General features: G+C 32.0%; 1 protein-coding gene across 2 annotated transcripts; it reads left to right on the forward strand.

Moving 5' to 3' along the window:
• The first annotated feature begins 11,739 nt into the window (after positions 1–11,739).
• Positions 11,740–22,653, forward strand: LOC129309905 (ADP-ribosylation factor GTPase-activating protein AGD3). Of its 2 annotated transcripts, none has more exons than XM_054951659.1 (19): positions 11,740–12,357; positions 13,471–13,547; positions 14,737–14,837; positions 15,199–15,269; positions 15,465–15,527; positions 16,816–16,860; positions 17,194–17,259; positions 17,356–17,403; positions 17,500–17,595; positions 17,669–17,710; positions 17,851–18,066; positions 18,163–18,291; positions 18,401–18,628; positions 18,745–18,831; positions 18,910–19,251; positions 20,347–20,492; positions 20,591–20,675; positions 21,146–21,630; positions 22,089–22,653. In XM_054951659.1, exons 1-19 carry the CDS (start codon positions 12,313–12,315, stop codon positions 22,201–22,203), a joined length of 2,487 nt encoding a protein of 828 aa, XP_054807634.1. In that variant the 5' UTR covers positions 11,740–12,312; the 3' UTR covers positions 22,204–22,653. The 2 variants fall into 2 exon arrangements, with proteins under 2 accessions (XP_054807634.1, XP_054807633.1); XM_054951658.1 differs by having other exon boundaries at positions 11,741–12,357; positions 20,582–20,675.
• The last annotated feature ends 216 nt before the right edge of the window (positions 22,654–22,869 follow it).

Here is a 22,869-nt window from a genome sequence, read left to right on the forward strand (position 1 = left end):
GTTGTTGTCTTGTATTACCAAAATAACACCTCAAGCTAAAACAACTTCTAAAACATTGGGCCTGTTTGGAAACCTATTTTGAGAACAGTTTTCTATTCTCTAAAATAAAAGAATAAAAAATCTGTTTGGTAACTTATTTTCAAAAAGTGTTTTGGAGAATAAAAAAATAAAATATTGTTCTAGAAAATAGAAAAATAAAAATTTTTAAATATTCTGTGATTATTGTTCTGAAGAACAAGTGAGAATGAAAAAAATACCTATTTTTATTATTTTTTTATTCTCAAAACATGTTTTACAAAATACCAATTCCCAGAACAATAAAATAAAAACAGTTTCAAACAGTCCATTATTTCTCTATTTTCCTAATTGTTCCACCTCAATTATCACCCTTTAAAACGCCCAATTAAGACATCTAATCCTCCAAATATACTAAAATCCAATACAAACATCATCATAGGATTCCAACATGTCTTCCTCAATAATATCAACTCCTTATTAACCTTAATCATCCATACATTGTTCTCAAATCATCAATTCTCCCCAATTTAGAGCCCAATGTTTATACCAATATACCAATCAACTTTAAATCCTCAAACTAATAATGTAGACTGATTATATATGTCTTAGACAACTCTAAACAAATTAATTATAACATTAGATCAAGATACAGTTAATCAATGGAAAACTCATGAAAATCAGAACCCTAATTCAACCTCAAAATCTAAATCTAGAAGATAGAATCATGCTTAGAATTGCTTACTTGAAGGTTTAGGAGTCCAAAAATGTGATTTTGGTTCCGGGCCCCTTAGTGAAACCCTAGCTCCCCCTCCCTCCCTCCTCTCCCCATCACCCCTCTCTCTTCCTCTCTATTTTTCAGCCAAACATAACTGAACTATATATATATATATATATATATAATATGCTCTGTAAGCACATCCGCAAGTAGATGCATCGGTTATATATTTTTGTGTGTGTGGATGCATGTCAGAGGGAAATTCTACTATTCGATGTCCACAGACAAATGTACACATAATGTGCCACGAACACAACCTGGGAGCCTAGACTTCCCTTTTTGTCAATGTCTACGATCGAATATAACCGTCCTTTGCCACATACATCTGGCGTCGAACATCGCTAGAATAACCTCAAGAACCAAATTCTGATATAGCAGTGCCATCTCCCACCTATTTGGCCATAAGGTAACCTATATAAAATCCCCGTTTCATATCCTAATAGATTCTAAGTTCATGAAACAAAAATCAAAATGTTACATAAGTTCTTTCTAATGGTAGGATTATTATAGCTAGTTGAGCAAATTTAATGATTATGGTTTGGATCAAGTATTGTGTTTGACTAAACGAAGATAATAGAATTATAGAGATAAATTGTCATTTGAATTCCATTGATCTAGATTTTCCCTATTGACTAATTTGAGGATTCAAAATTAGGATTTCAATTAGAAGGTTTACGATTTATGATATATATGATATTTTTGCTCATTAAATTCAAATAAAATGATTGTTTTCAGCTTGTTTGAGGTAATAGTGAAGTTCTAATGGTTGAGCTTTGAGATTTAAGCTTGAAATTTTGAACAAAACCCCTATAGATTTGAGAATTTTGGTGATTTTTATTAAAATGAACAATTTGATGTTAATTGAGGATTTAATTGAGTAATTTGGATTTAAAAAATAGAAATTCGTATTGGAATGCTTAATTATGCATTATGTTGAGATTTAAGGATTTTAAGTAGAAATGAAATCTTTAATTTTGTGACTAAACTTATAATATCACCTAAATTACCACGAATTTTGTGATTTTAATAGCACACTACACAAAAGGATCACTCCCTCATTGTGCCATGTGTAATACCCTAATTTTAAATATAATAATTAATATTTGATTGATGTATAGAAATTAAAACTAAAATTTAATCTTAAAGTGAGTGAGAGCCACAAAGCTTTTCTTCTCATTTCATGAATATTATGAAATATAGGAAGAAAAAGTCTCATTAAATATTACATATACTATCACTAAATTTCATAAAAATTTTACAATTACTTCCTTCAATAATTGAACTTTTAATGTAACTATCCTTGTATGATATACAAATGATCCAACAAATCTTGAATCCAAGCATGACTTGTACTACTAGTATTCTCAACAAACTATGTTATTGATGATGTATTACGTACTACATAATCGATATCTGGACACATTACAATAGAAAAATAGAGTGAAGATTACAAACTCAGTAAGATATATCAAGCTTGAGCTAATAATGGTCCAGCCGCCTCGTGTGTGAAAAATAATTTTCTCACTCTTGTCTATACTAAAATTTACATAAAAATATGCAAGAACTCATAATAGGCATTTGTAAAAATTAATAAAAGATTTTATAATATTCTGGTAAATCAGACCATCTTCCCTTGATAATCATATGTGATTATGCATTTGAAAATTATAAGCATCCAAAATATAGCACTAAGCATAATTAAGGCATTCCCCAGTATGGATCCACATAAATAAATCTTACCCTATTTTCACTTAGATTAGTATTATTTTAAGGATGTTAGCATACACCAATATAATTTTTTTTTTTTGCATATTCCCATATAATTTATTAAATCATAATCTTTTGGATGTGAATACTTGTATAGAAATTCCAAACATTTGGTGCAATATTTCTCATTCAAAACATCCTTGGATTGTATGTTGAAAGATGATAAATCTAAATAAAAAAATAGAAATCTACATAAAACCAATAACTTGTTTATATGTAAAATCATAAGTTTAAATGGATTAAAATGAAATAAAGTTTATCATTAGAAGATTAGACCATAAAATACAAAAATATTGGATTGCCAAAATTAGATGAATTTCAAAATCATGTCATCTATAAAATTAAAACTATTACTAATTTTATACAAAAGATTGCATTTAGATATGTCAAGAAATAATCATAGAACATAATTAGCTAGAAATAAAACTTAGCAATAGAATATCTTTAAAACAAGTTAACTAGAAATAAAAATAGAAGAAAATATTATATTAAAAAACTATAAATCTCAGTAAAACAAGAATTTTACCTCATACAAACTTTTTTATTTGATAATATTGAACTTTTTCTTAATATTTATCCTAGTTTTCTTTCTTCATTTTTTGTTTCTTTGTTTCTAGCATGTTTTTCTCTCAATTTCTATCATCTCTTTTTGTCCATCCTCATGCATTTTCTCTATATTTTATCTTTTGGTATTATCTCTCTTGCCATCTTCTTCTTCCTCTCTCTCTTCTTCTCTATCATCTAATCTCTCTCTCACATTCTTTCTCTCCACCTCTCTCTCTTACCTCCCATTCCTTTCTATTTGTGTGCTTACACTACAAGAGTGAGGGGTATATATAGTGTTATTGGCTTGAGAAAGAGTTAAGAATTCTTAAGGGATAAGTCATCATAGGTGGCATTTTTATCAAAATTCATTTAATTGGGTTTGGCTTTTCCTAAAAGAAACTACTATTGTGTCACATGTGCCAAATGGTGGCTTTCTCTTCAAGAAAAGCTCCTCTTTTATACAAATTTATTTATAGTTATTTATTATTATTTTTTAATAAAACTTAATTATTACTACCATTATTTAGTATTAAGAACTGCATAAAAATATCGCATTCTATTATCTAATTCTCTTTATATAAATATATGTGTTTAAATTTAAACAAGGCATAAAAGACACATAATATTATCACAAATTTTGTAAGTATAAGAGAGATGCATAATTTAAAATAATAATTTAATTACTAAAAATTCAAATTTTAAACTTATAACTTATTCATATGATTATATGTATCATTTTGACTATTTTAAATTTTTTAAATGTTACACCATGTGCCACAGTGTATATACCATACACCACAGCGCATCATGCAATCATAATAGTAGTTTTGTTGTCATGATATCAAAATCAATTTCTATTATGCCTCAATTTCTTGTCAAACATTCAATTAGAATGACTCCAGCACTTACATGAAACTCTTAATTATTTAGTTAATGATACTAGTTTTATTTTAAAATGACATCTCACATCTCACTTAAAAGTTAAACACTTGAATACAAAATGATTATTTTTCAAAATTTACATGCATCCAAATGCCCCAATTTCAAACCAAATACCATTAACCCCAACTGAGAATTGAACCATATCCAATTGATCAATTTTCACCTAATAAAACAATCAAGCAAATAATAATACAAATTTGAACACACGTATTTCCTTAGTCACACTTTGGATCAAATAAATTTCATTTTTTTACATTTTGCTAACACTTGTTTTTGTTTTAGATTGGGGATTTTTGTGCAATTTTTTAGGGTTTTGGACAAAATTGCACAATAATGTAGTACAAATTACAGATATTTTTGCCTCTAACCTATTTACACATGGTAGACATGTGGGACCCACAACTCTTATTTAATAGACATTTAACTTCTGTTATAAATTAAGGAGTTTTGAGCCAATTTTTAGAATTGATGGGTAAAATTACACTATACTTGAGTTAAGGATATCATTAGTTCATTGTATAATATTTTGTGGGTATTTGTACACCTTAAATCTTATATTAATTTTGTAAATTATGTAGATTGACTTGTGATCTTTGGCTTAAGCACGGGATGTATTAAATTGATGAGTAAAATTACACCATACATTTGAGTTAAACACATGCTAGCTTTTGTGTGAATGGCTGCTGATGAATTGGCCTTAGGTAGCTGGGCCACCAATATTATTACTTCTTCTGAGAGTCGTTCAGACTTCAGTGTGATAAATTGGACCACAATGCCCAGCCAGTTTCTTCATGAGTCTCGGTACGAATTTAAGTGTTAAAACCTCAACTCACTGATCAATCATTTCTTGTCCTCAGTTAATAGAACTCAATTATTTTGATTCTAAGAGAAGTACATGCTGAAAACAAAGTGTGAGATAAGATAAGATAACAAGTCGTTTTTCTTCAGTTCTATGTCGTCAGTTACACAAATGCATGTTGACTGTATGGGTGCGTTGCAAGCGCCATTAAAACCACCAAAAACTCACTGATAGAAATTAAATTTTTGGAGGTTGGAAAGTTCAACGTATTCAGTTGAACAGGCAAGGGCAAACATAGTGAAGATAAGAATATGTGGAGTGAAGATAGTTAGTAGTTTGCTCTTTTTCCAAATAAAAATTGAAAGGGAATTATGTAAATATTTTAATTGTTTTTCAAGTAATGTTGTAGTGTTATATAAAATTTTATAATGGTTATTGTATGATATTTATCAAATGTATAGATAGATGAGAAGAATTAGATCAACTTTCTCTATGATGGATTTCTAGCAGTCCTAAGAGAATACTCCTTCCTATTCAAAATATAAAATCCTTTTGTATTTACTAACTAGGCTAATCTTATCCAGATATGTTATGTGTTGAAGTTATATGTGGATGTGTCAAAAAAAAAAAAAACAATCTCATTGCACATTGCCTACTTGAGAAAAGCTCTAAAAGTATAAATGTTAAGAAGTGAAAGTTGGCTAATAAATGAGTTTGGAAGACAAATAGACTCATGCCACAACAATAAGTCAATTATGGATAATTACGTAAACAGACGATTCACCCCTACATGTGAGTTAAAGTGGTATCGGACACTTTTTAATAGAATTATTTTTGCAAAAATAAATATTAATTTATTTTAACTTATATGAAATCTTTTTTTTTTTTGGCTATTTCAAATTCGAATTTAAAGGGCTACAAAAATTGTAACAATTTTATTTGTGGGCTTAATCATTCCCTTCAACTGGAATTAATGGCCATCCAATGTTCATCTGAGGTCTATGCCTATATTTTTTGAAGCGTACAATTTGCTTAGCATCTAGCTCTTAAGTTTTTAAGCCCTTCATTCCTTTTCTTCTTCATATTCTATTAGTTTGTTTTGTTCTATACTCCTGTTTATTTTATAGAGAAAGTCATTTTAATCCTAAAAAACAATCGCATGACCACTGGTGTGACAGAATAAGTATTAAAAATAGTGTTCTTGAGTAAAACTCAGACCGTGAACAGGACATACATCATTATTGTAGTTAACTACCTAACTGTTTACGCTAGAGGAACCATGCGGTGTGTGTGAAATTAATACCATTGGGTAAGCAAAAAGCATGAAAAGAAGGAAAGGAAAGGCGATAAAAGAGGAAGATGATGGGGTTGTGGGGTAAAGAAAGCGATGAAAATGGTCAAAAAGTGAGTATAATAAAAACAAAGATATTGCATGCTGGTCGTCTTAAAGATGTTTCTCCTTAATCCCATGACCTTTCTTAACTTTTAAACCACAAATTAAGTTCTTGGCTAATTCTTATTGTTCAGGTAATCATTTATGATCTATGTATCTATCTATCCATAGTTTATTACCCCATAACTGGACCAGATGCTTCCTAATCTTTGGCGGTCTCTCTCATGAAAAGAAAAGCATCATCTGGTTGATTTTCGGGAGGATTGTGCATAAAGCCTAAATGGGTGAAAAATTTGAGAGGAAGAACCAACACTTGAAAATTATTGTAGATTGTAAAATTTGTAATCCAAGAGAAATTCTTGTAGAAATATGGTATACCCTGTCATCCATGTTATGTCTAATAAAAACATGTCATTTCATGAGAAATTTTTAAGTAAATTAGGTGTGTCATATCATTTGTGGTCTGTTCAATAAAAATATAACATTTAGATATCATTACATATAAATTGATTTTGACATCAATAGTAATAGAGAGAAAAAAAACAATAAATTAAATATACATTTTATTATAAAAATAGAATCAATTAAAATAATGTCACGTAAGATTTTATTTAGATGACTTGGGACATTTTAATTGGACAAATCATATATATGTATAACATAGTGCACCTAATCTACTTAAAAATTTCTCATCATTCCAGATGATTGTAAATATAAATTAATTCTGTTATTAATGATAATAGAATGAGAAAAGGCAAGAAATTCAAGAGATATTTCATTCCAAAAATAAGGTCATTAAAAATACTTACCAATAAGATTTTGTTTGATTAAGATGGTGCAATATAGCATGTTTTTATTGGATAGAATTTGGATGACATGTTGCATTAGATTCTTGCATAGTCATATTTAATTCACAATTTCCCTTTATTAGCACGCTATTCATGTCAAAACGTGTTACTTTAGCAAGGCATTTCCCTTACACTCTAGCTAGAATTTCTCATATAATCTGGATAGTATACTTTTACACAAATCATATAGATTAGAGTGATAAGTTAATAGTCATGTTTAGATTAGTGTTGTGTTGATGATTCAAACTAAGGTTTAGGCCAAGACGCTATGGCTTGGTTTGGATATAGAAGCTGGCCAAAAGAAAAAAGGATATAGAAAAAAATGGGAAGAAAATATAGATAAGAAAAAATTATGAGAAGAAATTTTTAAAAATAATTATTTTTTTAACTATTTTTAAAAAGTTTTCCTCTTAACTTACCTTCTTCTCCTCTTTTTTTTTTTCCACATCCAAACAATAGTTTGGGGCTTCGTGTTTGGATTATTTTTCATTCAACCATGTTTATGACTTTAACTTACATTGGATTATCAGGAGCAATTTGAACAATCTTTTGTTTAAAATTTAGTTTGCAAATTCTAATATGTGGAAACCTCATTTTTAAAGAGGTTAATGCAAGCATACATAAAATTAGTTAATAACCTTATTTTTTTGAAATACAATGATGCCTTTTCATCAAAACTACCTTTGATTTATGAGATAATCTATTTTCTTCTATTAATTCTCTTTCACAGGAAGCATTTTGAGATAAATTTAAATAGTGACATTTTGGCCACACATTACAAACATAAACCATGATTTGAAATGAGTTTTATATTTTTATCACGCAGTTAAACTGCCTTGTATTAAAAAGTAGAGAGACCAACATGCCATGTGTATTTTTTTATTTTCTGTATTTCTTTTTTAGGCAAAGAGGAGTTAGCATGTAATTGATTATAGTAACAATGACAATTAAGGACCTTCTAAAAATGTTAATACTAATTTAAGATTTTTGTTTTTAAAAAAAGATCCTCAACGTTGAAACATAAGTGGCTAGGCATTAAATTTAGGAACTTAAGTTACGATGATATCCTAATTTAATATTAATTTTTTTATGACATCCTTAGTTTTTCATTATGCCTTGATTCTAAGCTCAAGTGGTTTTTTTTCAATATACTCAATGGGTGTTTTATATTTGTATTTATGCATTGCACTGATTTTTTTTATTTTTTAAACAGTAAGTTTGGGCTTACAAAATTAGATTTAAATGATTCAAAGCAAATCAAATTTTATATAGAATTTTATTAAAGATTTCAAATTTTAACTGTATAACAATAATAACAAGTATTATCTCACTAGTTGGAGTCAATTACATAGATTATTTAATGTTATTGTATTTTACTATCAATTTAATTTTTAAAAATATTATTAATTAAGAGATCTTATTCAATAACTTTCATAAATATTTTTTTAGTCTTGTTTACATGATTCAAACCATAAAAAACATAAAAAGATAACTTTTTAATCATATTTTTCTTAAAACAGAAATTAATAAACCAAATATACAGATTTAATTTTTCCTTTTTGGCTTGTGGTTGTAAAAAAATGAAACAACGCAGAGCAAGAGAGTTTTTGGAGATGTTTTTTGAGATGCGCATTGTATTGGTCAGTGGAGACTTTGGATGGTAGGTGCCGGAATCGATCTCCGACATCATCTTTTTTTTTTTTTTTTGGCTAAAAGTTATCTTAACAGATGAATATGAAATGTGTCTTTTTTATAGGAAAATTGAATTATTTAAAATAGACTATTTAAATTTTAAATCTTACAACTAATTGATAAAATATTTTAATTTTAGAAAATAATTTCGATGCTGAAATGAAGTTCATGCAAGTCATAATATTTTCTAATCGTTAATCAAATCAGACAGCGACTTTTTTTTAAGCATTATTTAATTTACTTTTTATACAATTATCTAATATTAATTATATAGAAACTAGTCACTTTTATTTCATACGACTTCATCGCTGTTAGTCATGCATCACCTATTGTTCTATTAATAACCCTTCTTATAGTTATTTTAATTTATTTAAGATTAATATTTTAAACATATAAGTTTCCTTTTTAATTTCATATTTAATTAATTTCTATACAAATAAAAAATATTTTAAGTTTTAAAAACACGATGAACTCTTGAGTATGTGCTCGAGTACCAATTTGTAAAACCCAGCCATGGCCAAAAAGAGGAAGTAAAACGCTGTCTAGTTTTGCAAAACCCAATTTCTTAAAAGTTAAAGGACAAGTTTGATTTGAAAGTTTTTCGTTAGGCCAAATTAGAATTCTTCACTTTTTATTGGTGCATATTAGAAAGTTTTAAAAACAACGCAATATTGTTCTACTATAATGTTTGATTGATATTAACCATTAATTGGGAAAAAAAATCTGACTATGGTTTAAAATATAATTTTATCTTGAAAATTTTTATTAAGAAGCATAGTAATTTAAACTTTCAATTAACACAATATTTTTGTATTATTAATGCTAGGTTAAGTGTCACTTTGACTTTTGAACTTTACCTTTAAGGTTTGCAGATACTTTAAACTCAATATAAGATCATTTTTGTCTTCGATGTTAACATGCTTAACCGCCGTTATGTGGGCCTTGCTATTTGCATTTTTTTTCAATATTCTTTTACAAGAATTAAAAATCATTTTAACCCCTAAACTTTTCTCTAAAGGTTTACAAATATTCTAAATTTAATTTTAGATCATTTTTATCCCTAATCATTTCAAATTATATTTTTATGATAAAATTTTACATGTGGATCCCAGTTTTCTTCTTCCTCTCCCCTCTCTCTCCTCCCTTACATTCTCTCTCCTCCATTCCCCCCTTCATTCTTATAACCTTCTTCTCCATATTTTGCAATAAAACAAGTAATTCAAGCCAAACATAAAAAAAAAAAAAATTGGAGTCATACTTAGTAAAATAATCATTGCCAAGCCCAATTAAATTTTGGCTTGGTTGAATACCTAAAAGAAAAATTATTTTTTAAGATATCATATATTAAATTTTAATTTATCCTTTAATTCATTTTACTAGGAGGCCATAAATTTTAATTTTAATTTTAAAATTTATGGCCTCCTAGTAAAATAAATTAAAAGATAAATTAATATTTAATATATGATATGTATTTTCTTAAAAAAATAATTTTCAATTCAAGTATATGAGTCAAATCATAAACTTGATTGGGCTTAGCCAAATACCTTGATAGTAAAAAATTATTATTTTACTAAGTTCAGTCCTAAGTTTTTTTGGACTTATTCAGGTATGACTTGAATTATTAGTTCTATTACAAAACATTGAGAAAAAAATGGAAAAAAAGGAGGAGAGATTGGTGGGGGAGAAGGGAGACAAAGAGGATGAAGAAGATTGATACCCACATGTTATATTTTATTATAAAAAATATAATTTAAACAATTAGGGATAAAAATGATTCAAAATTGAGTTCAAAATACTCACATACTCTAATTTTATTTGAAAGCAAAAATAATATTTAACCCTTATAAAAAGAATATTAAAAATTGTAAATTATGGGACGTATATAATGGTCATTAATCAAGTTATTTTCAAGATAAAAAATGAACCACATAATAGTTGTTCAAAGACAAAAAAAATCCAATGTTAAATTCAAATATCTGTAGACCTTAGGAGTAAAGTTTAAGGATAAAAATAACCACTAATATTATTAATGTTCAAATCTAAAGTTTAGGATATTGACTACGCTTTCAAACAAACTTTTTGAAAAAATTTATCCTTTAATCCTTATAATAATAGGCAACATTAGTCAAATATTATTGTAAAAATATTACACTATTTTTTAAACTTCTAGTTCACATTGTGCCATTTGAAGTTAAGCAACTTTCAGCTTTGAAAAAATGACAATAAATTTTTAAAAGATAAAATTTATTATATTTAAATCTCTAACAAAAATTTTTATGAAATAAATTATGTATATAATTCAAAAAAATGAAAATAGGAAATTCAATTATAAATTAAAATTCTTGAATTTACAATTATTTTAATCAATATTTATAAGTTATTTTTCGAAAAAAATTATGAAAGACATAACTGCCTCTGATTATCTATGAGTATTTACAAATTCCAATTTTCTGATAAATTTTGATTCTACAAATTGACGCAAGGCAGTGAAACAAATAATTTGGGCCTCAAGTCAATACTGTGAACCAAACAACAAAATTGCTCTAGTTTTTAAATTTTAATTTAAACAAAAGGATTCAATAGCCAAGCACATTCCGATGCGGGAAGCGGAAAAGGAAAACAAAAGCACCTCTCGGACAGGCATCGCGCCGGCACCGGACTGACGCTTGCCGCTTGTCGAGAAATGATTCATACCCACGCTCCATGCAAGCGCGTTGGTGGGACCCCCTTGCTTCTCTCCTCTGCAAAGTTGACAGAAACTGAAGGAGCTGCCGGAGTAACGCCGTTCCTCTTTTGGATTTGATTGGGGGGCGGTCTCGGGCTTGGCGAAGATGTCCCATCAGACGACGTAGTTTCACTCCCGATTTTACATCTCCATTAATAATTAATTTAAATAAAATTAAACTAAAATAAACCCATAAAGGAAGAGGCAAGAAAAAGAAAAGGCAGTCTGTGCTCTCGCTTTAATCAATGTGTGTGTGTGTGTGTTTGTGTGTTACACACATGGATTCGCTAATGAAATGAATTTGCCTGAATCCATCCAACTCAATTCCCAAGACTTTCCCTTTAACTTTGGCACCCTTAGAAATAAAAGAAAGCATCCATGACTAAGTAGACTTGCGGTGTAACAGTGTGCGTGCTGGAAGCATATATTAAACAATTGTCCGTGTTTTTGTGGTGGGGTTTCTAGGGTTTTGTCCTTGCTCTTCTGGGGTTTTGAGACCAAAGATATTACTGGAATCCAATGAAGGAAAATCTTGCAAGCATAGGGTGAAGGGGAGCTTTTGATTAGCTCCAGCCAGGGCCATGAAATTCATGCAAATGCTGGTTTTTGTGATTTAATTCAGTGATAGGATGTTCTTTAGTTGTTTGATTACTTTGATTTATTTGTTACTGAAAAATCCTGAGATCTCGCTTCGAGTGTTGTCTCTTTCCTGCTGATAAAACTCGATTGGTTTTCGTGTCGCCAAGATCGGCATTGATTTCGCGGTATTGTAATGGTAATTTATTATTACTCTAAACATCAGCAAAAATGCAATTCGCAAAGCTCGACGACTCTCCTATGTTTCGCAAGCAGGTCACTCCCTCTCTCCTTCAATTCCCTTTCAAAATTGAGTCCATCTTCTTTTTTTTTTCCCACGATCACGCAAGCTTACAACTTGATCCGGCCTTTTCTATGGCATTTTGTATATGCTATCAAACTTACTTGTATGCTTTTGAGTGTGTACAATATCATTACTATCTAATCTTCTCCTTACTTTTGACTTTATACACTGAATTTAGCTCTCTGGCACCTTGCACACCCTCTGAATTTTATGTGGTTATGTTCTTTTGATACTGAAAACACCTCAAATTTTATAACAATATGAAAATAATGCTGCTCGAGGCAAATATTTCCAAGTGGTTCACACCAGTAAGTTCGTGCTTATTTGTTTCTTGAACAACTCAACAATTTATTATCTCTCGCTCTGCAATCATGTTGGTATCCTGGTCTCAATCTTTCCATTTCTCTCTGACAAAATGCTAATCCTACTTCTATGTAGATCTCGTTAGCTCTTTAACTATTCAGATACACTACGGAGATTCTGTAAAATATTTAATTTTGAATTTGGATCTACAGTCAGCGTAGAGAATCCTTTAGTCACTAAAGCCATAGGATATCGACTATATAAAATCTGTTTAAAACACTCATTAGAAGTGAATTTCTTTATATACTGTAATAATGTGACACTTCATTGTTTACAGATAGTGTTTAAAGTTTGACACTGACAGTGTATCACAATTAAGTTCTTTTGAGAATTTATTCATTAATTGTTGATTGGATGATCTGACTAGAAATCCCTGTAATTGTAAGCGCTTTGTGGTTATTGGTTCTTCCCTAGGGTATTAATAGTTGTTGGTTTTCATGATGAGCTCCTTTAACTTTTGAATTTAATTTTGAGAGATTTTCTGCTGTCCAGTACAATAATTTTGTTATGTACAGCATTCTGCATTGCATTTGGCAAAAATGCTGTCCATCTTCTGATACCCTTCCATCTGTAATAATGTTAGCCTTGGTTATACGTACCCAATCACATAGTTCCCTTCACTGTTTGTGTTGGAAGTTCTTACAATATACTCACCCTACTTTATTATCAGATTGATAGGTTATTTCTTAATTTATTTGATGTGTACTAATATTGTAAAACAGATGCAATGCCTGGAGGACAGTTCAGAATCTTTGAGAGAGAGAAGTTTGAAATTTCACAAAGGGTGCAGAAAATACACGTATGTTGTTTTTATTTTATTTTATTGCTGCTAATGACTGCTGATTAAAACCATGAATGGTTGTAAAATTTTGGCTTCTTTCGGTGAAAACATCTTTAAAATGTAAATTGGCTGTCCACAGTTTGTGTAGGGAATCTGCTTACCTTAGCTCTGGATTTACTTGAAGTTTGTTTATCTCTTACATTATGATATAAGTATTACTATAAATTTTGGAGATGGAAGGAAAGAAGATATTCAACTAAAGTAAAATATTTTAACCTCTACAGAAGGTCCAAAAGACAGCACAGCAGGAGCAGACAAGCTCATGTACTGTAAAGCTTTCAAAGAGAAACTCCTTTGGTGAGGTCCTGCTAAGAGTACCAAAGAGAGGCTCTGAAAACAAACCTTTGCTGTAAAAATACAAAGACAGCAAAGTATTTTTTAAAAGAGGCCCCTTCTTTTTCTGTGAAAGACTTCACAGAAGAGCATAGACACTCCATAAAACCTTCCCTCCCTCCCCCAAAAACTGTTGTCAAAGCCTATGAGATTTACAACAAGAAACTGCTTCAAGTTCTAATAACAACCCCAATATTTACATATTTCTTGACCAATCTTTTCTGCACTGAATGGCTGCTAGATAGTGTAAATTAAAATGACATCTGTTTCCAAGTGAGAGCCAGGCATACTGCAAATTTTTCCCTGCAAAAGATCTAGAGACTAATATTTTTACTATTGGGCCCTTTAACTTTAGTTTGGTTCCTGTCCATTCAAAATTATTATGACCTGCCTATCTACTGATTCTTTCCTTTCCAAATAACGGAGAGAATGTGATATAGTGAAGATGTGATACCAAAAGTAACATGAATATTTACGTAGTTATTTTCAGTAAAAACGAAGAAGTCATGAAGATATTCAGTGTTAAATTGCTGTATCTTGGTGGATATTAGTATTTTTAAATTTGTTTATTTTTGTTGTTTCATTTAAATAGTACTGCAACCATCCTCTTCAAATTGAAACTTTGACTCGCTAACTCTTCACACATGTCCAATGTGAATAATTTATGTTTATGCTCTCTCATTTCATTGTTAGAAATATCTCTTAGTCTATGACAAATTGATAGCATATTCAATATGGATTTTGAAGTTATTTGATATAGCCAATTCTTAGTACATGGTTCTGTTCTTGGGGCAAATTGCTTTTGCTTTTCTAGTGAAGGACTTGGGGAGGCATATGATGGTGACATTGCATTTGCAAGTGCTTTGGAAGCTTTTGGTGGTGGCCATAATGATCCCATCAGTGTTGCTTTTGGAGGTATGCCTAGTAGTTGAAAATTTCTTTTGTCCTCTTATGAAAGCACTTGCGTGTGATCCTGGTGGTTTTACTACTCCCTCCCTCTCTCTCACAATTTTAGTTCTCCCTAACTAAAACATCAATGGTAGAGAAAAGGACGTAATTCATTGTGCAACTTTACAAAGTTACCCTTTTACTATAGCAATTTAAATTCTTTCAGATAATTTCTTGCATCATTACTCTATAATTTAAGATTATTGGTCTTTAATAAAGGCACTTTAATATTCATGATCTGATTTTAAGACTGCATGGCATTGTTTACTCCAAACATTAGCCAAATGATTTCTAACTTCACTGATTGAGTATCTTTTTACACTGACAGGCCCTGTTATGACCAAATTCACTATAGCCTTGAGAGAAATTGGGACATACAAGGAAGTCCTTCGCTCACAGGTATAAGATTATGATGTGAATGGTTTTAAAGTCGAGGTTGTGTAGTTATTACCTGTACTGTTGATTAGGAATAATTACTCTAACCTGTCTTCTTTCTGCCTTTTATCTCAAGTTCGTGGCATAGCATATTTTTTGCTTGTTTTATAGTACAACAAAATCTGCTATGCTTTTGACACAGACTACTTTCTTCCTCAGGTTGAACATATGCTAAATGACAGATTACACCAATTTGTTAATTTTGATTTGCTTGAAGTCAAGGTATTTTTCCTATCTTAATTTGTTCTTTCTATGATACGCCATGCCCTTACTATTTATTGGCTGAACATCAGCAGCTCAGCCTACATGACTTTTTGTAGGAGTAGCATTATTTTCAATATCTACTGTCTTGTGAGGCTTTTTCTTCAATTGTTTATTGGTTGAGAGTGGTTGAGGTGGAGCAGGAGGTCTGGGCTTTGGAGCGAAAGGTTATATGGTATTTCCATTTTTTATCCTAATCAGAATTAAGATACATAGACCTAACACCTAAGTAAGCGTAGGAAACCCTTCCTTCAAAACTAGCTTGCGTGGGGGAAGCATCACACTACTTAAGTACCTCAGTAAATTACTTGTGGCTATCTCATATGGAACTCCATAATAGTATTGACCCTGAGGAGTCAACATCCTTGAGAGCTACAACCTCTGGAAATCACCTCAGCTATCAGGTCGTTCCCTCTATAGGTAATTCTTTACGTGACATTTAGCTCTGATGGCAATTTGTAAGCATGAAGGACCCACTCTTTAGAATCAGACTGTAAGGAGAAGAGCCATACTGTTTAAATACCATTGGTGGAGACCTAAGCTAGCTTGGGAAACCCACCCTTGAAAGCTGGCTTGCAAGGGAGGTAAATCATGCCATATAAGTTCCACAAGAATTACTTGTGGCCCCCAATGTAGAGCTGCATCAAAGTATAATGGATAAATGTCACTGCAATTGAAGCTTATCAATTTTTGTTGATCTCTGGCTTGTCCATTCCCTTATAAAAAGTACTTGTGAATTATCTGCATGCTGATCAGAGGCAGTAGGAAGGGAAAGAGCATAGAAGTTGTTGAACGAGATCTCTTGATTAACAATATTCTCAAAGGCTTAGTTGATGATAAAGCACAATGGCATCATGCTATCCATGTAGCCAACTCCACCTATTGGATTAAGGCTTGTCATTGCTGTTCATTCACTTATTTCCTTTGTTCATGCAAGGATGACTCCCTGAACATTGTAGCAGCACAAAGTTTCGTACATAAATCTTCTATATATCTCCCTCTCTCCACTGTGAAATTATCCCATCATATCTCATCTAAGATGTTTTAGTATATATCACAATAATTAGTCATGATCATGTTTCATTCCTGTTTATAACGAACTGTACAAACAACTAACAAGTATGGTATAACTAGGCTAATTTAGATTTTGAAGATGAGTAAAAGGTGGTTACTGTATGCTTTATTACATGATATTCAAAGTCATTTTGCATTTGTAGTTTCTCATCTATGGGAACCACCCTTTGTGCAGGAAGCACGCAGGCGTTTTGACAAGGCCAGTCTTATTTACGATCAGGTACATTTGATTTCTTTTAATTTCTGAATCATTATACTTCATTCAAATAGAAATTAATCAATGGATATATGAGCTTGACTATTTTCTTGAGCATCAAGATAAATCAAATTCCATGTTTATACCTGGAGGAAATTATAAGAAATTTACTGTCAACATTTATTGTCCAAATTTCATTCTTAACTTAGAATTGCAATAGCTGATTTACCTCTTAAATGTTAAAATACACCAAGAACAACTTTCTCATTTGATCAATGAAGATCTTTTGTATGGTTTACAAAGACAATTTATCGATAATTTGTAAGAGACTAAATTTTGAAGGTCATAATATTGCAGGCTCGTGAAAAGTTCCTGTCTTTAAGAAAAGGCACAAAATCAGATGTAGCTACTGCACTTGAAGAGGTAAGAATTTGTATGTGTCTTATAAATAGGGTAACCCTTTTTTGTATATCATTTGTACTATATCTAATATCTTTAAACACATGGGATGTATTTCAGGAGCTTCATAATGCAAGATCCACATTTGAGCAAGCTCGATTTAATCTGGTCAGTAACTTTTTGTCTGTTGACAGTTCCATATAGTTAGTTACTGCCGCAATGATTTACCCCCTTCCATCAAATAAACTTGAAATCTCTGTCTAGGTAACTGCTCTGTCCAATGTTGAAGCTAAGAAGAGATTTGAATTTTTGGAAGCAGTCAGTGGAACCATGGATGCACATCTTCGCTACTTCAAACAGGTAAATCATATTATTTTCAAATATTCAAATTCATTGTCACAGCATGCTTATATGTAACTTATCTCACATGTAGGGGTATGAGTTGTTGCACCAAATGGAGCCATATATTAACCAGGTTCAGTATAATTCCTTATCTTTAAACTAGAGCATAAATTTTGTTTAACTGTTGAGACTATTGTTAACTGCTAAATAATGGTTGGTTATTTGGTGATCAGTCGTGCCTGAATAAAAATGACTCGAGACATTCTTCTGCAGGTCCTGACATATGCTCAACAGTCAAGAGAAAGATCCAAGTATGAGCAAGCAGCTCTAAATGAAAGAATGCAAGAGTACAAAAGGCAGGTTGATCGAGAGAGTAGATGGTCTTCCAATGGTTCTAATGGGTCTCCTAATGGTGACGGTATACAAGCCATCGGTAGAAGTTCACATAAAATGATAGAGGCAGTTATGCAATCTGCTGCCAAGGGAAAGGTTGAAAAGAGGCCTGGAGATTTTTACTCAAAGATATTGCTCCATATTGTAAATATATATATATATATAAATTTTTTTATCTTTATGTCATTTTAGGTTCAAACTATTCGACAAGGTTATCTTTCAAAGCGGTCTTCTAACTTAAGGGGTGACTGGAAAAGGAGGTTTTTTGTTCTTGACAGTCGAGGAATGTTGTATTACTATCGTAAGCAGTGCAGCAAATCTGTAAGCACTCTGTAGAGAAAATAAAGTTGGTTTGCAGACAATTGAAGTTAATGTGCTCCTTCATGTCACATTCTGCCTTATATTGTTGTGGTTTGGTTATTTTTGGTAGGGGTCTAGCAGTCAACATTCTGGTCAGAGGAATAGTTCTGAGCTTGGTTCTGGGCTCTTGAGCCGATGGCTGTCTTCTCATCACCATCATGGTGGGGTACATGATGAAAAATCTGTTGCCCATCACACAGTGAACCTGCTTACATCAACAATAAAAGTTGATGCTGACCAATCAGACTTGAGGTTTTGCTTCAGAATCATTTCACCAACAAAGAACTACACTTTGCAGGTGATTCGATATGGTTTTTAGAATTTTTTATTTATGACCATAGCTCAAGGATGTTGATTGTGATTCATATCTTAGTTTGAGTCCTCAGTTGTACTTAATTATGTTTGTCAGTGCAGGCAGAGAGTGCACTGGACCAAATGGATTGGATTGAAAAGATCACAGGTGTTATTGCTTCATTGCTGAGCTCTCAGATTCCTGAAAGGGTATATCTCAAGGGCTTGTGCTGACTCTGTAAATATATACTTCCAGTCATTTTTATTAATGTTATCCGACTTTATCAGTGTCTTCCAGCTAGTCCAATGGGAAGTGGTCACAATAGGTCTGCCAGTGAGAGTAGTTCTTTTGAAAGTTCAGATTTTGATCACTCTGCTGTGGAAGAATATAAATCAGATAGAGGTCTTGCTTCTGCACATATTGAACGCCCCTCAAGAGGCTTGCAGCAGCAGCAACGATCTTGTATCAAAAGTGAGAAGCCAATTGATGTTTTGCGAAGAGTTCGTGGAAATGATATATGTGCTGATTGTGGAGCACCTGAACCTGATTGGGCATCATTAAATCTTGGTGTTCTTGTTTGCATCGAGTGTTCTGGTGTTCACCGTAATCTTGGTGTACACATATCAAAGGTAAGCATCACCGCTAGTACTAACCAGTTGTCTATTTCAATATGTCAAGTTTGTTTGCTTTCTAGAATTCTATATATGTTGGTAAACTGGTTTAAGAATGCTTGTGAATGAGCATACTATAAAAATTTGGAAAGGAATTACAATGAAGTAAGGTAATTTTTTGATGATGGAATTTATTATATGTATTTGCAAAACCTTTGACTTCTAAAATGCTTTTATGGAATAACATACCAAGTACTTTGAAAAATTGCATTATATCCTTAAAATATTGTTGCAGAACATTCATCAAGCGAATATTTAGTTTGATAAAGTTGATCACCTTTACAAAATACCTCAACCCATTGTTAGCTTTAATCAAGTTTGGGAGTGGGCGCTATTTAACAATAGCAAATAATTGAAACTTATTTAGAAACTATAATGTTGATGACTTTGTATTAATTGTTGAATGTGCTCTTCAATTGATGTGAATAGTGTGAAGATTCCAATTGGGTGATTGTGAAATTAGACAAAAAATCTTTTAAACAGAATATTGTTTGAATATTAGCTTGTCATAAATTTGTCAAATGCTTCCCTGTATATTGTTAGTTTGGAAAACCATTATATCCAGTATGCTTTCTGCTGCAGGGTCGGAATCTATACAGATCCTACTTGAATTCCATTCCTCTTCCTTGCATTTTAATTATCTGTCTCAACGTAGAATTCTTTTTTCTTTTTTATTTCAATGTAAATTGTGTCTCATCAAGAGAGATAAGATTTTTGGAAATTCTTAAAGGCTTAGAAAAAGCATTACCCTCTAAAGAAGCATTAAGAATTTAGGCAAGTTTTGTAAGTTAAAGAATTATTTAGTTGCAGTGAGCGCAAATTAGAGGGTTTGTGTTCTTGTGTTGTTGTATTGTTAGGGTAGAGGTTGAGAGCTTGGTGTTGTACCTAAAGACCAAGTCTTTCAATAATATATTTTGTTTCGTGCCTTCAACTTTTGCTCTGCCTGGTTTCTCAAGATTTTTTACAGGAAGGACTAATTTGTTCATTTATTTTTTAAATGATGAGGCTTGCATATGATGCTCATTCAGCTCCCTCTTCTGAATTTTCATGCAGGTTAGGTCTCTTACCCTAGATGTTAAAGTGTGGGAACCTTCTGTGATAAGTTTGTTTCAATCACTTGGGAATGCTTTTGCCAACTCCGTCTGGGAGGAATTGTTGCAATCAAGAAGTGCCTTTCAGATTGATCTTGTCCCCACAGGGTAGAGAACCTGCACTAGAAAATCTTTTTTCAATCCAAATTTGGTTTTGCTTGACCAAGTCTCTCTCATATTTTCTTCTTCTCTTGAAGCTTAAGTAGGTCCGACAGACCACAGGTTTTCTTCATCAGCAAACCTTGCCAATCTGATTCTTTATCTGTGAAGGAAAAGTTCATCCATGCAAAGGTATTTTTATAATGTGCTGGTATTCCTGACCGGATCTTGTATTTCAAGCAGTTGCTGACAGGGGAAGGGGTACTTGAAGTCTGTAAAACAGCACCTCTAAACATAAACTTAAGGATGTTACGGGGTTCAGGAATATGGGATAAGATGATGGATTAAGGTTTTGTAATTGCACTGACAAAATGCCATTCCAACAGACCGGTATAGGACTTGAAACTGAAGAAGTCAAATAAAATAAAATAAAACCCAGGCTGCACACAAAAGAGATGTAGCACAATTTTCATGGCCAGAGTTTCTCTATGAAATGCTTCTCAATAGCTACTCATCATCATAAATTCTTTATGGGATGGGATTTTTTTTGTTTTGGGGAATAGTAACATCATTAGCTATTTATCTTGGTTATTATGCAGTTCTCTGTTAACTTCTAATGGTTTAAATTTACTGCCTCAAAACTATTTTTCCCCCAATTGCAGTACGCAGAGAAGTTTTTTGTTCGCAAGCCAAAGGACAATCAATATCGTCTCTTGGTGGCACAACATATATGGGATGCTGTTCGTGCTAATGACAAAAATGCTGTGTACCGCTACATTGTTAATTATGAAGTTGATGTTAATGCTGTTTATGAGCAAACATGCAGCCCTTCTTTAACCCTTGCGAAAGTGATGCTATTACAAGAGCAGACTGGCCATGATCACAACTCTACTTTAACAGGGAACTCATTCGACTGGTCCTCTACTTGTCCTTTGAATATTGTGGGAGCAAAAGAAGATCAGACCATGAATGATCTGGATGGGTGCACCCTACTTCACCTTGCTTGTGAAACTGCAGACATTGGCATGCTGGAGCTCCTTCTTCAGTACGGTGCAAGTATTAATGCCACTGACATGAGAGGCCAAACACCTCTCCATCGCTGCGTTCTCAAGGGAAGATCTACATTGGCAAGATTACTTATCTCAAGGTGACTTGTATATATGTTTAATGGTTTAATTAGTTCTTACACATTTCGACAACTCATTTTGGATTGAATTACACTTATGTCCTGTTTGGTAGCATGGAATTGGGACTGGAGAAGTGTAAGTGGAATTGAAAAGAATAGGTTGCTTGGTACAATGGATCTCACTTCCTTAGAGAATCTAATTCCATCAAAATTGGTGGAACCCACTTCTATCTTCATACCCATGAAGCCCACTTCCTCACTCATTTCTTTGATAAATATGGCCTACTTCCATGTGTACACAAAACATGTTTTAAAACTCCATTTTCACTTCACTTGCTCTTCCATTTCCATAAAAAACTCTTCCATGCTACCAAATGGGGCATTAGATCTTTGAAAATGGCACTGTTTTTCAAAATTCCTCGAATACCTTTCTTTGAGCTAACATGCTTAGCATGCAACTGAAATAATTAATAATGCAGGGGAGCTGATCCTCAAGCTGTCGATGAAGAGGGAAGAACCCCTCTTGACCTTGCTGTACTGTCAAACTTTGACGACAGTGAAGTGCTTGGTTTATTATCTGATTCAAACAGATGAGGTTATTTTATTAAGTAAAGAAGCACTGAAGTTCCAAGTTGTTTAAGCCAGAGATATGAATTGGGCTTTTGTAAATTATTGTATGTGATGGATAAACTGGAAAAGTTGTCTTTTTTTTTTTTTTTTTTGAAGGTAATGTAACTAGTATTGAAGGCTCAAGGGAAGGTGGTGGGTTGACATGACTGTCCCTTGATGTCATATTATGCAATTGTTGTTCCAATAGTTGTAATCCAAAAAATGACCACATTGGTCTAAGTTAAAGGGCACCTCAGTACTGGTAGCATATCATGGAGCCAGAGCTGTGTCTAGTGTATACTGTAATATGATATGATGCTGGTGTATTCCTATTTTGTATTTCCTTTGCTTCCTTTTTGGTCAAGCGGCGATGCGGCCTTTGGGATTTGTGTATGTGTACGTTGGTTTATTTTAATGAAGGTGTTATGGCTGTAACTCTTTGGCTCCAACTTCTATCTCCCTCACTCTCTAGTTTTAATTTTCCAGTCATTTTGTTTTTCCTCCGAATTTTATGTTTTTTTTTTTAGTATTTACGCTCTCTAATTATAATTGTAAGGTGCTTTCAATTATTTTACCAAAATTAATAAATGACAATCAAATTATTAAATGTTTTAAAATGAAAACGTTCAACCCTATTAAAAATAGGAGAAA

The sequence above is a fragment of the Prosopis cineraria genome, unplaced genomic scaffold, assembly GCF_029017545.1.
Source record: "Prosopis cineraria cultivar Desert tree isolate PC_DT_omini unplaced genomic scaffold, ASM2901754v1 PC4, whole genome shotgun sequence".
NCBI classification, from domain to species: Eukaryota; Viridiplantae; Streptophyta; class Magnoliopsida; order Fabales; family Fabaceae; genus Prosopis; species Prosopis cineraria.